General features: G+C 46.4%; 1 protein-coding gene across 1 annotated transcript; it reads right to left on the reverse strand.

Annotated features, from left to right (window-relative positions):
* Positions 1-1441: 1441 nt before the first annotated feature.
* LOC310759724 (cytosolic 5'-nucleotidase 1B-like) lies at positions 1442-9214 on the reverse strand. Its single transcript, XM_083607380.1, has 6 exons — positions 8655-9214; positions 7915-8082; positions 5990-6119; positions 4608-4730; positions 3727-3911; positions 1442-2590 (listed from the first exon to the last, which is right to left on the reverse strand). Exons 1-6 carry the CDS (start codon positions 8802-8804, stop codon positions 2228-2230), a joined length of 1119 nt encoding a protein of 372 aa, XP_083463506.1. The 5' UTR covers positions 8805-9214; the 3' UTR covers positions 1442-2227.
* Between the last annotated feature and the right edge of the window lie 1831 nt (positions 9215-11045).

The following is an 11045-nucleotide window of genomic DNA, read 5'->3' on the forward strand; positions in this document are numbered from 1 at the left end:
AGCTTCCTGTTATCCCCACACTGCAAGGTGGGGAAGGATCCATTGGTCATGTTGCAGTTTCTGGTTAGAGGCTGATAAAAGCCAACCATAATGTAAAGGTAAAGGGACCCCTGACCATTAGGTCCAGTCATGGCCGACTGTGGGGTTGCGGCGCTCATCTCGCTTTATTGGCCGAGGGAGCCGGCGTACAGCTTCTGGGTCATGTGGCCAGCATGTGGTCATGTGCTTTCGAACTGCTAGGTTGGCAGGAGCAGGGACCGAACAACGGGAGCTCACCCCTTCGCGGGGATTTGAACCGCTGGCCTTCTGATCGGCAAGCCCTAGGCTCTGTGGTTTAACCAACCATAACGTGGTATGGAGTTATTATGGCATGTCCCAGAGCCCTATGTAGGTGATCTTGCACCCCTGGCAGAACCGTCCAGATTGCGCCCCCTAGCCACAGACAAATTAGCTCTTCTTTCCACCTCTCCTCAACCCCAACCCCCTCCACCCATTCAATTCCTCACGCACTTTACCTTGTAATGAATTCTTTCACAGAAAATCCAGTATTTAATTTATTTATATATATATATATTATAGCCAATTTTGCGCCCCACCCCCTGGTGGGGGCCTTCCTCACCACCCCTTAGCTATGGCCCTGGCATGTCCAATCCAAGATTTGGTTTCTTTTTTTATAAGAAAGATGTCATCTGGGTGCTCCGTTTATCAAAATTGCCATCCTGGGTGGTACTCCCCAACTATTATCTCTTAGCACAGTCAAAATTGGTGCTTGAGGAATTCTGTTCTCAACAAGGCAATATAGTAAATAGCCAGTCAAACAGATCTAACTCCACTAGTGTTAAATAATGATTCATGGGTAGACGCATAATGGGAAAATAGGTACATAATGTTGAAAGGTGCACTCCTCTTTCTTGTGTATCAGTATTAGGTTTCATAGGCTTCTATCACTGTCATGCTGTGCACCTGGAATTGAGTCCCATAGAACTTTGTTTCTGACCAAGCTGCGTGATACCAGAGAATAAAATTGTAGCACTTTCTGTTTTGGGAGCTGGAAGGTGCACTGGGACCTTAATACAAATGCCTGAATACACTTTGAGCACAGACGTCTGCCTTATGTCCTTAAAAAAGGGCACAGATAGGGAAATAATTAAACCAAGGGCAAAAGTAATGGTTATTCTCATTCCACGGAGCAATCTGAAGAATTATTTTGCCAGACAATCCCAGTTGAATGAAATTTGGCAATCTAATTGCAGTGGTTATGCAAGATACATTTAAAAGTGTTTAGAAATATTAGCCTAGAAATACCGTATCTATGCAGGGATGTAATGATTCCTGCATTCTTTCAACATTGCAACTTAAAACAATATATTGTTTACTTCTACAGGACAACCGTTCATGAATACGCCTTTAAAAGATGCTTTAATAAATAGAAAAATGCTGATTAAGTCTCTAAAAGCCGCTTTTATTAAACCAGACAAGTAGTTTAAAAAAGAAGAGGGGACGTGTGTATCCCTATAAATCACAAGACATTTACTAATTGGTTTATACCACTTTCACACAGCATAAACCATGTGATGCACCAGACAGAAGGCAGGGCCCAGTCTACTGACTGCCATTAACAGTTACATATACCGCCGCTTTGGTGTTTGTGGTAGCAGGTGTCTGTGTGCATAGTAATGCAGCAAGTTCTAGATAATGCACTGGGCCTGTATTCAGAATCACTAAATGAAAGGAGTGCTATTTGCCTCCCATTCCAATCAATGGAAACTATTGATTGCATTCTACTGAATTGGATCCTGCAGTCTAGCTGCTGTGCACACCGGGCAACAGACTGTCTAATAAAGCAGTAACACATACAAAACCCCATATTTCCATAGCTTGTGTGCAAAGTGTGCACTAGGCACTGGTTATTCGTCAAGACACAGCAACGAATGCATCGTCTTCTGCTACGTTCACGGGTCTGTAGAGCAGAGGGAATGATTTAAGTATTACAGTGCTAATATTTCCCAATAGCCAAAGAGCCCAAGGTAGAAAAGTCGACTGTTTAGGAGTGTATATGCAAGGACTTCAACTTTCCCCAAAATATATATTTATAGTAAAAATATATATCTCCTCTAAAAATAGATCAGGAAACTGGAGGTCACACTTAAATATAAACCTTGATAAAAGTCCAAGAATGGAAATTTCAGACTCAACAGCACATTCAAGGCTAGACTGAAAAAGCAACTTAATTTTTGGCAGGGCTCTCTTTCAGCTTGGACTTGTGGTACTTCTGCCCAATGCCATATGGCACGTGCGCAGCAATCGTACCCAGCTGCCGCGCTCCCTCTATGTGAAACATCTGATCATCAAAGAAAATATGAGGTCTGATTTTTGCCAGGACTGGTCCCTTAGGTGCCCCTGCGAGGAAGAGGGCTTCATCAATCTGCACGCCCCAGCTGCGGAGAGTCTTCAGCACTCGGGCCCCAGAACTGGCGGCGCTTCTGGCAGTCACCAGATAGGTTCTGATTGGCGAATCTAGCCGTTCGTTCTTCACGTAGAACTTCTTCTGGAGTCGTCCAAGGTCTTCCAGGAAACCTTTCAAAGGACCCTAAAGGCACAAAATATCAGAAACACATTTACCATATGGAGACTGGTGATTCAGAAGAGAACTATGAGGGTTATAAAAAGCGTAAAGGACGAATAAAAGTTTTAGCTAGAGAAAAGGTGCGCAGGACATTGCTCTAGGCTAAGTTTGATCACTGGACCATATATTATTATTATTATTATTAGTAGTAGTAGTAGTATACTGCCCTATACCCACAGGTCTCCGGCCATACAACATAAAATTGCAATATAAAAACACAAAATACATAATCAAAATTAAAGTGAAAACAACCCAATAACCCCCCCCAACTTTTAAAAAAGGCACTGGATGTCAATCATCTTGTTCAGCATTGACTAAACCAAGGTTTCCCAAACTTGGGTCTCCAGCTGTTTGTGGACTAAAACTCACATTATCCCTAGCTAGCAGAACCACTGGTCAGGGATGATGGAAACTGTAGTCCAAAAACAGCTGGAGACTGAAGTTTGGGAAACCCTGGACCTAGGGGCAAGAAGCAGTAGATTTAAACTACCAGCTGCAGTTTCCATTAAACATAAGAGAATGTTGGCTTCCATCCTTGTCTTTCTTTTGGAGACTAAACACTTGGATGGTTCTACCAGGGTACCCGGGACACAGGTGGTGCTGTGGGTTAAACCACAGAGCCTAGGACTTGCCGATCAGAAGGTCGGCGGTTCGAATCCCTGCGACGGGGTGAGCTCCTGTTGCTCGGTCCCTGCTCCTGCCAACCTAGCAGTTCGAAAGCACATCAAAGTGCAAGTAGATAAATAGGTACCGCTCGGGTGGGAAGGTAAACGGCATTTCCGTGTGCTGCTCTGGTTCGCCAGAAGCGGCTTAGTCATGCTGGCCACATGACCCAGAAGCTGTACGCCGGCTCCCTTGGCCAATAAAGCGAGATGAGCACCGCAACCCCAGAGTCGGTCACAACTGGACCTAATAGTCAGGGGTCCCTTTACCTTACCAGGGTACCCAACCTTATCAGGACAGGACGTGAAAGATTTATTGTTATTCTTTTAAAACAGAATCTGTTTCCGATCTAAGATACTTCCACAGACCTTTCCAACGCTTGTTAAGGCTTCCAATAACTTAGGGGGTAAAATTATAGCAAACGTTGACCACCATACCTGTGCCAGAGGCTTGTTCTCATTTAGTTGCTCATGCTCAAAAAACCTATCCAGGCCATGTTCTTTCACAATTATTTCAGACTCGTCAGAAAACAGAACGGCGTCTCCATCAAAGGCTACTCGGAGTTGCTTGTCATCGTAAGGGACGTTTTTATTCCCAGTGAACAATGTGGCTGCAGCAATTCCTGCGGAAATATTTCAGAAGTTGTTAGGTCTGTATCTGTATCTCGTGTAAGTTAAAGGCCATTGTTATAAGAGCATAATAAAGGATCACACCTTGGTGGTAAACATAGGGGCTCATGTGCTTGATGTAGTAAACATTTTCTGGCTAAACCACTGCCTTTCTAGAGTAACTAAGGCTGCAGTCCTAAACACACTAGGAAATAACCCCTACTGAATGCAAAAATGCATCCGATTATGCTGCAAGGCTGCATAATTGTTTGCACAATTGCTTAGGAGCAAGTCCCAGGCTGGACACAATTTGCACAATTGCTTAGGAGCAAGTCCCAGGCTGGACACAAATTCAGACTGCATTCATTTTTACGTCAACTGAGTTTGCTCACTAGGAGGCCATACTTTCATCATTTATAATTAGGACTCATATGTAACTGAAAAACTTCCATTTTCTTAAACCCAATGGCATTGGCCCAATGAAATGGACCATCTTACTATTCTATTTCTTCATTTCTACAGACGTCTGTAGAATACTTTGGATGAAAGCCCAGAAGCACATTCTTGTACTGATATACTTGAAATCCGTACTAAGTGTAAGGCAACTGTGTTCTACCACGCTGCATATCCTGGGGCTCAAAATTCAGGATGTTCCCGCTGGTCCAAAAAGACTGGTGTATGATTGAAGCAAGGAAAGAACTTGTCCACACCTTCTTCTATGGCTTCTTGAACTTTTTCAGAGTCAGCAGAAAGGTACAAATTCGTAAGGTATGCTTTTAGGTACCCGATGGGAGACTTCCCTCCAGTCATGCAGAACCTTTCAATTAGCAGGCCTGGAATGGATAAGAATTTTTATTTTTTTAAAGAATCATTTGATGCACAAGATACACAGGTTTTCTTGCAATACAATCACGTGGCAGCTGTGTTCTCCTTTGGGAGGCATGTAGGGAGCTGGTTTAAATGGTGATGCTTCCAATCCGATGTTAATTTCTCATGGTCTCTACATGAGAATCTGAAAGAGATCTGCCACACCATCATACAGGAGAGCAGCATCACAGTTATGGACTTGGCCTCCTGGAATTTGGTTGCAACCTGCTACATACAGTTACTTACCATTTAATAATTACACGGGACAAGTATTTGATTTGGTCTCGGCCACGGAGGACATTTGAATACATTTGGCTTCTCCCCAAACAATAAATTTGGGAACAGACGGCTACATCATTATGGTGGTCAGGCAGGGATTGTGGTACCCCACCTGGCAACAACTCCTACCACCATGTTCCTTAGCCTGATCTATTCCACCACCCCCTAAACTTTGGATTAGTGAAAGTCACACGTAAGTGAAAATCAGATGCTGTACACAAAACCCTCAGAAAGGCCAGTCAAAATCCAATTACCTAGTCACCCCAGTGCAGGGACTGGCCCCAGCAATCACAGCCAATAGACAGGGTTGATGGGACTTGTATTCCACCAACATCTGGAAGGGGCCACATGTCCCCCAACCCAGCCCTAGCTAGTTCGTCCCAACTCTACAGCCCCCCCTTGTGATTTTTATGTCGCTCAATTCCTCCTTGCCATTTTCAATTCCATCCATGTCCTCTGTGCTCCTCCCCTAGCTTCGCAGTCCTTCCTTCACAGCTTTCAGTTGCATCGCTCCCCAAATCCAGCCCATTTTTCAAGGCCAGGGGTGGGGACACAGCAGATGCGACAAGATGGGAAAGCACAACATCATCTTGGAGAGGAGGAGATATGGAGCGAGGGTGAAACCATGTTGCTTTTCAGCCAGGTTACCAGATGTCCAACAACATTAATCTGTGGGACATTTGGAGCCAGTTATGACAGCTTCTTATATCTGGGAAGTAAATCTTGCCAGGCATAACTCAAGTAATTCTTTCAGACATATCTTTAATCTAGGGCTACCCTAGCCTCTGTTGGGTTCCAGAAATCCCACAGGATTCTGCACAGAGGTGCAGGAGGAAACCCAGCCTTCTCTTGAGTTGTGCTGAGGAGACACAACAGTGAGACACATGACAGAGTGACGTAGCAGCAGCACAGCCAGATGGGCAGGAACTCAGACCTCCAGACTCACCGTAATGGTTAATGCTGTTGATAAGTCTGACCCCGACTTGAGCGTGGTTATTAGTCATAAGCACAATATCAAACAGCTCTTCATCGTCTGGATACAGCTCACGGAGTCGGGCGTTCACCAGCTCAACTGCCTGTGGATGGGCAAACATAGAGGAGTTCATGCGTTGGCTCAATTTTAGCTGTTTTTATCAGATCTTCTGACCGGGACGTGTGGGAAGCAGTCTAGAAAAAGAATGCACTTGCCAGCTGAACTTCCATAATGTGCTCTGTTAATAAGCGGGCCTGCTAAATTTTGGTGCAAAAGGAACAAACCCAAACCCCACCATCTAACAGTTATGGAAGAAAGTGCGTTTTACAGTTTTCAATTTGGGCACCTGCAATTATCGACTGATTGTAAGGTTAGCTATCCTAGAGCTGTATATACCCAAGGCTGTTCAGCTTGGCATCCGTTTTTTCAGAAGAGAAAGGAAATCCGTTTTTTCAGAAGAGAAAGGAAATCCTTCCCAATTACTGAGCAGAATGTAGTAGACACCACCACATGCAAAAATGAAAGCAATGAAGAAAACGGGAGTGTTTACACACTGCAGAGAATGCTGCCAGTCTTGCTTTCAAAAGAGTTAGGAATAATGATGATGATAATTTATTACTTATTACTTTATTACTGGGTTTTTTCAGCCACTCTGGGTGGCTTCCAACAGAATAATAATAATGAGATAAAACATCAAATCTTAAAAAGCTTCCCTATACAGGGCTGCCTTCAGATGTCTTCTAAAGGTTACATAGTTACCCATCTCCTTGACACCCGATGGGAGGGCATTCCACAGGGTGGGTGCCACTACCAAGAAGTTTCCCTGTAACCTCACTACTTGCAGTGAGGGAACTGCCAGAAGGCCCTCGGAGCTGGATCTCAGTGTCTGGGCTGAACGATGGGGATTGAGATGCTCCTTCAGGTATACTGGGCCGAGGTCATTTAGGGCTTTCAAGGTCAGCAACAACACTTTGAATTGTGCTTGGAAACGTACTGGGAGTCAATGTAGGTCTTTCAGGACCGGTGTTATATGGTCTTGGCAGCCGCTCCCAGTCACCAGTCTATCTGCCGCATTCTGGATTAGTTGTAGTTTCCGGGTCACCTTCAAAGGCAGCCCCACATAGAGCGCATTGTGGTAGCCCAAGTGGGAGATAACCAGAGCATGCACCACTCTGGCAAGACAGTCTGAGGGCAGGTAGGGTCTCAAAATATAGGAAGTTGCCTGATAATGGTATGAGACCATTTGTCCCTCTAGCTGCATGGTGTCTACACGGGCCACACAGCAGCTCTTAGGTGTTTCAGATGGGAGACATTTCCAGCTCTGCTGAGAGAGGCTGGAGACAGACGTTGGATACATGCAGAGCCGATGCTCTAGCAGAGCTCCAAATCTTCCATGTTGCTTTTGCCCATTGTGCGCTAAGCTACTTTAAAAACACAGATCTTTATCCCAGTCTCAACAGAATGACCTATTGTAAACTGGATCGTCTCTACTTTTCACTTGGTCTCTCTTAGGATTACGAGGCACAACGGGAATCAATTGTCTCCCTCAAGTTTCACTCTCAGTTTTTGGTGCGCTCATTTAGCACTCCCAGCCCCTGAGTAAAAAGTGGCCCGGAACCCCCAAACATCATTTTTGTGTGTGTGTTTTCAAGGAACCACCCCCAGAGAAAGCAGGAGGCCATCTTTTCTATTTGCTCTAACTCTGAAAGTCTCTGTGTTTATCTGGCAGCAGGATTATGTAACATGCAGCCGGATTACTGCTTTTGGGCAGAGGAAGGGAAAGGAGAGGAAAACCGGGTGGCGGGGAGGGAGAATTGCAGCTCTGGGATGCAGAGAATGATAATATATATATATATAGCCCCTACGGAACTGGACTGCTTGAGAGGAAGCTGGTTTACCTTCACCAAGGCAAAAGCTGGGCCGGGCTTGAGGGTGACGTTCTCGTTCGCCTGTTGATACTCCACATACTTTTCCACGCCTTGCTCTTCGTAGATTTTCCTCTCTTCCACCATATCAAAGAGAGCCCGGGAGGAAACAGCGATGGTGATGGCGTTTTGGGGTTTGGGCTGCAGGGGTGCGGGAGGGAAAATTATAATGATTATAACATTATTGAGGAGACAGCCCTATGGGGGAAGAGAGTGTGTGTGCCATGGATGCAGCTAGGATTTAAGTTAGGGGGGGGCAGGCTTTAAGTGGGGAGGCAGAACCTCCGTTAGTTATTTTTATATATTTACTTGATTTAGGGGGGCAGCTGTTCCCTGCCCCCCCCCCGACTACGCCCATGGTGTGTGCGTATGTGTGTGAGAGATGGGGAGCGCAGGAAGGGTACGGGGGGGCGCATAAGAAAGAGAGATGGAGGCCAGTCTGAATTGTTTTACAGAGAAAACCAGCGAGGGGCGTGTAACCACTTGGGGCGAGGAGCAGCGGTACAAGGAAGAAAGGGACAGCCATTTAGTGGTTGGGGGAAGGAAGGACTCGCTTGCGCCATTACGCAGCCTCTCCAAGGAAGCTAGTTGATGTTGCTGTTACCCTTTGCACGCTTCCTTGGACCCCAGAGGGCGGGATCCCTTACTCCCGAGTAAAACAACCAACAACAAACCCCGTGGCCTTGCACTGCCCCTTTTTTTTTTCAACTCACGGGCCGGGGTCTCTTAGTGGAGGCGAGGCTTTCGTAGGCAGCCTTGGCCGCTTCCCAGTCTTGCTCGGCGACGGCCACTTCCTCCTCGGAGAGAAGCTCCATTTTGCAGCCGCGCTGCTCGTCTTCTTTGTCCGGGTTGCAGCCGCTCATCCTCCGGCCTGGAGTCGCTGGCTGGGGCTCGACGGCGCGCAGCCGGCCGAAAGGGCACCCGCAAGGGGAGGGAAGCTTCGCAGAGCGCCAGGCACCCCTCGGACGCGCCGGCAACTGCTCCGGCTAGAGGGGGGAAGAAAGGGCATGCCCAGCCCTGCCTCGGGCCCCGTCGTTTCCCGTCTTATCGGCACGCCCGTCCGCGCCTCTCTCCGCCACACCCTTTGCCCCCAGGCACAGGGCGGGGAAGACGGGAGGAGGAAGCCGGGCTGCGCCTCGGAGCGCCGGTGCCTTTTCGCTCAGGCGAGAGGAGGAAGCGCCGTCGAACCGGTCGGGCGGCGATCGTGCGCGCAAATAGGCGCGCCTTTCCTGGGTTGCAGTGGACGTTTAGGCGCGCTTAACTCCTCAGGGTTGTGTTAAGGGGGACTCGCATCCCACGACTAGGATCCGGCTGGAGATCACGCACAGTAACAATAATGATATAATAATAATTTATTGCTTATATGCCACCCATCTGACCGGCTTGCCCCAGCCACTCTGGGCTTCTCCCAACAATAAATAAATAAATAGTAAAAACACAATGCAACATCACACTACTAAGAACTTCCCTGTACACAGGGCTGCCTTTGGGTGCCTTTTAAAAATCACAAAATGTCATCTGCTGGGAGGGCGGGACAATATTAGAATTGTAGAATTGTTGGGTTGGAAGGGGTCCCCAAGGCAGTGGCGTAGCGTGGGGGGTGCAGGGGGTGCTTGCCGCAACATCTGGGGGTTAGGGTTAGGGGTGCAAATCCACAGGTTAGGGGGTGCAAATTACTTACCTTGCCCCGGGTGCTGACAACCCACGCTACGCCACTGTCCCAAGGGCCATCTAGTCCAACCCCATGAAATGCAAAAAACTCAGCTAAAGCATCCATGACAGATGGCCGTCCAACCTCTGATTTAAAACCTCCAAGGAAGGAGAGCCCACCACTTCCCGAGGGAGACCGTTCCACTGCCGAACAGCTCTTACTGTCAGAAAGTTTTTTCTGACTTTTTGTTGGAATCTCCTTTCTTGTCACTCACAGTCATTCATTCATTTATTCATTCATCCCCTGCCTTTTGGCCTGGCCAGGGTTCACTACACTCATCCACATTCCATACTAAGCGTCCCCACAGCAAAACCTTGCAGAATTCAAGTCCTCCTGCCATGCACATAATCATCTGTCATAATTATGGGATTTTTGCTAATGATCAATAAAGACTGTTATCTGATTCGTGAATTTGACTGTTAGTACTCACAGAAGAAACCTTTGACTGGACCTAAGAATTGATCCATACTTTTACATGTTTGCTGTGCACATGTCATGAAATGTGAAGTCGTGACAAGTGGTAGAAACTGCATTTGTCGGTAAGCTCTGAATGTTTACAACGGTATGTCACCATCGTTTTGTTATTTATATGCTGGCATTAAAAACTTTCCTGAACAGGGCTGCTTCGAGGTGTCTTCTAAAAGTCAAATAGTTGTTTATCTGTTTGACATCTGATGAGAGGGCGTTCCACAGGGATGGCGCCACTACCTAGAAGGCCCTCTGCCTAGTTCTCTGTAGTTTCAACTCTCACAGTGAGGGAACCACCAGAAGGCCCTCGGAGCTGGACCTCAGTGTCCAAGCTGCACAATGGAAGTGGAGACTTCCTACACTTCTAAGAAATTAACTCTGGTGAGCACCAGTGTGTAAGTGGCAAAATCTCTTCCCTTGTAAATTATGAAGTTGCATTTTGAGCTTCCAAAAAATCACACCCATGTTTTAGTTTCAATGCCGACACATCCATGCTGAGCATAACCAGAGAAATGTCATGATATATGCTGTAATCATGTGCAGACTTACTATATGGTAGGTCCCATTGAATTCAGTGGGACTTCCAAGCAAATGTGCTTAGGGATTGTGCTGTAGGTTTTTGAAAAGTGTGTTGCACTCAGGATAGGCTTTAATGCTTTCTATTCATTTTATTCTCTGTTGATAGTCTTAGCACACAGTCTTTTTCAAATTGGGGCAGGATTTTTGCAAGATTAGTACCACCATCTGCGGTGGAAAATTAAGATTTATTTTTTATGTTGGCCTTTCAAACCTTTTCAGACTAATTCATGAGCAGGAGAGGGGCATTTCCTGAGTGTTTTTAACGTGATGTATTCTCTCCAATCCAGCTACCTTCTCTGATTACAAGAGTGGTTCATTTCCCCTCATTATTCTCAGTCTTAATGCA

This window comes from Podarcis filfolensis (genome assembly GCF_964270895.1).
Source record: "Podarcis filfolensis genome assembly, chromosome: 3".
In the NCBI taxonomy this organism is placed as follows: Eukaryota; Metazoa; Chordata; class Lepidosauria; order Squamata; family Lacertidae; genus Podarcis; species Podarcis filfolensis.

Coding starts and splice junctions, on each gene's coding strand:
- LOC310759724 (XM_083607380.1), bottom strand. CDS start 8,804: ATGAGCGGCTGCAACCCGGACAAAGAAGACGAGCAGCGCGGCTGCAAA. Junction 6,120..7,914: donor CAGCTTTTGCCTTGGTGAAG/GTAAACCAGCTT, acceptor GCCCATCCACAG/GCAGTTGAGCTGGTGAACGC. Junction 3,912..4,607: donor TCAAGAAGCCATAGAAGAAG/GTGTGGACAAGT, acceptor ATATTTCCGCAG/GAATTGCTGCAGCCACATTG.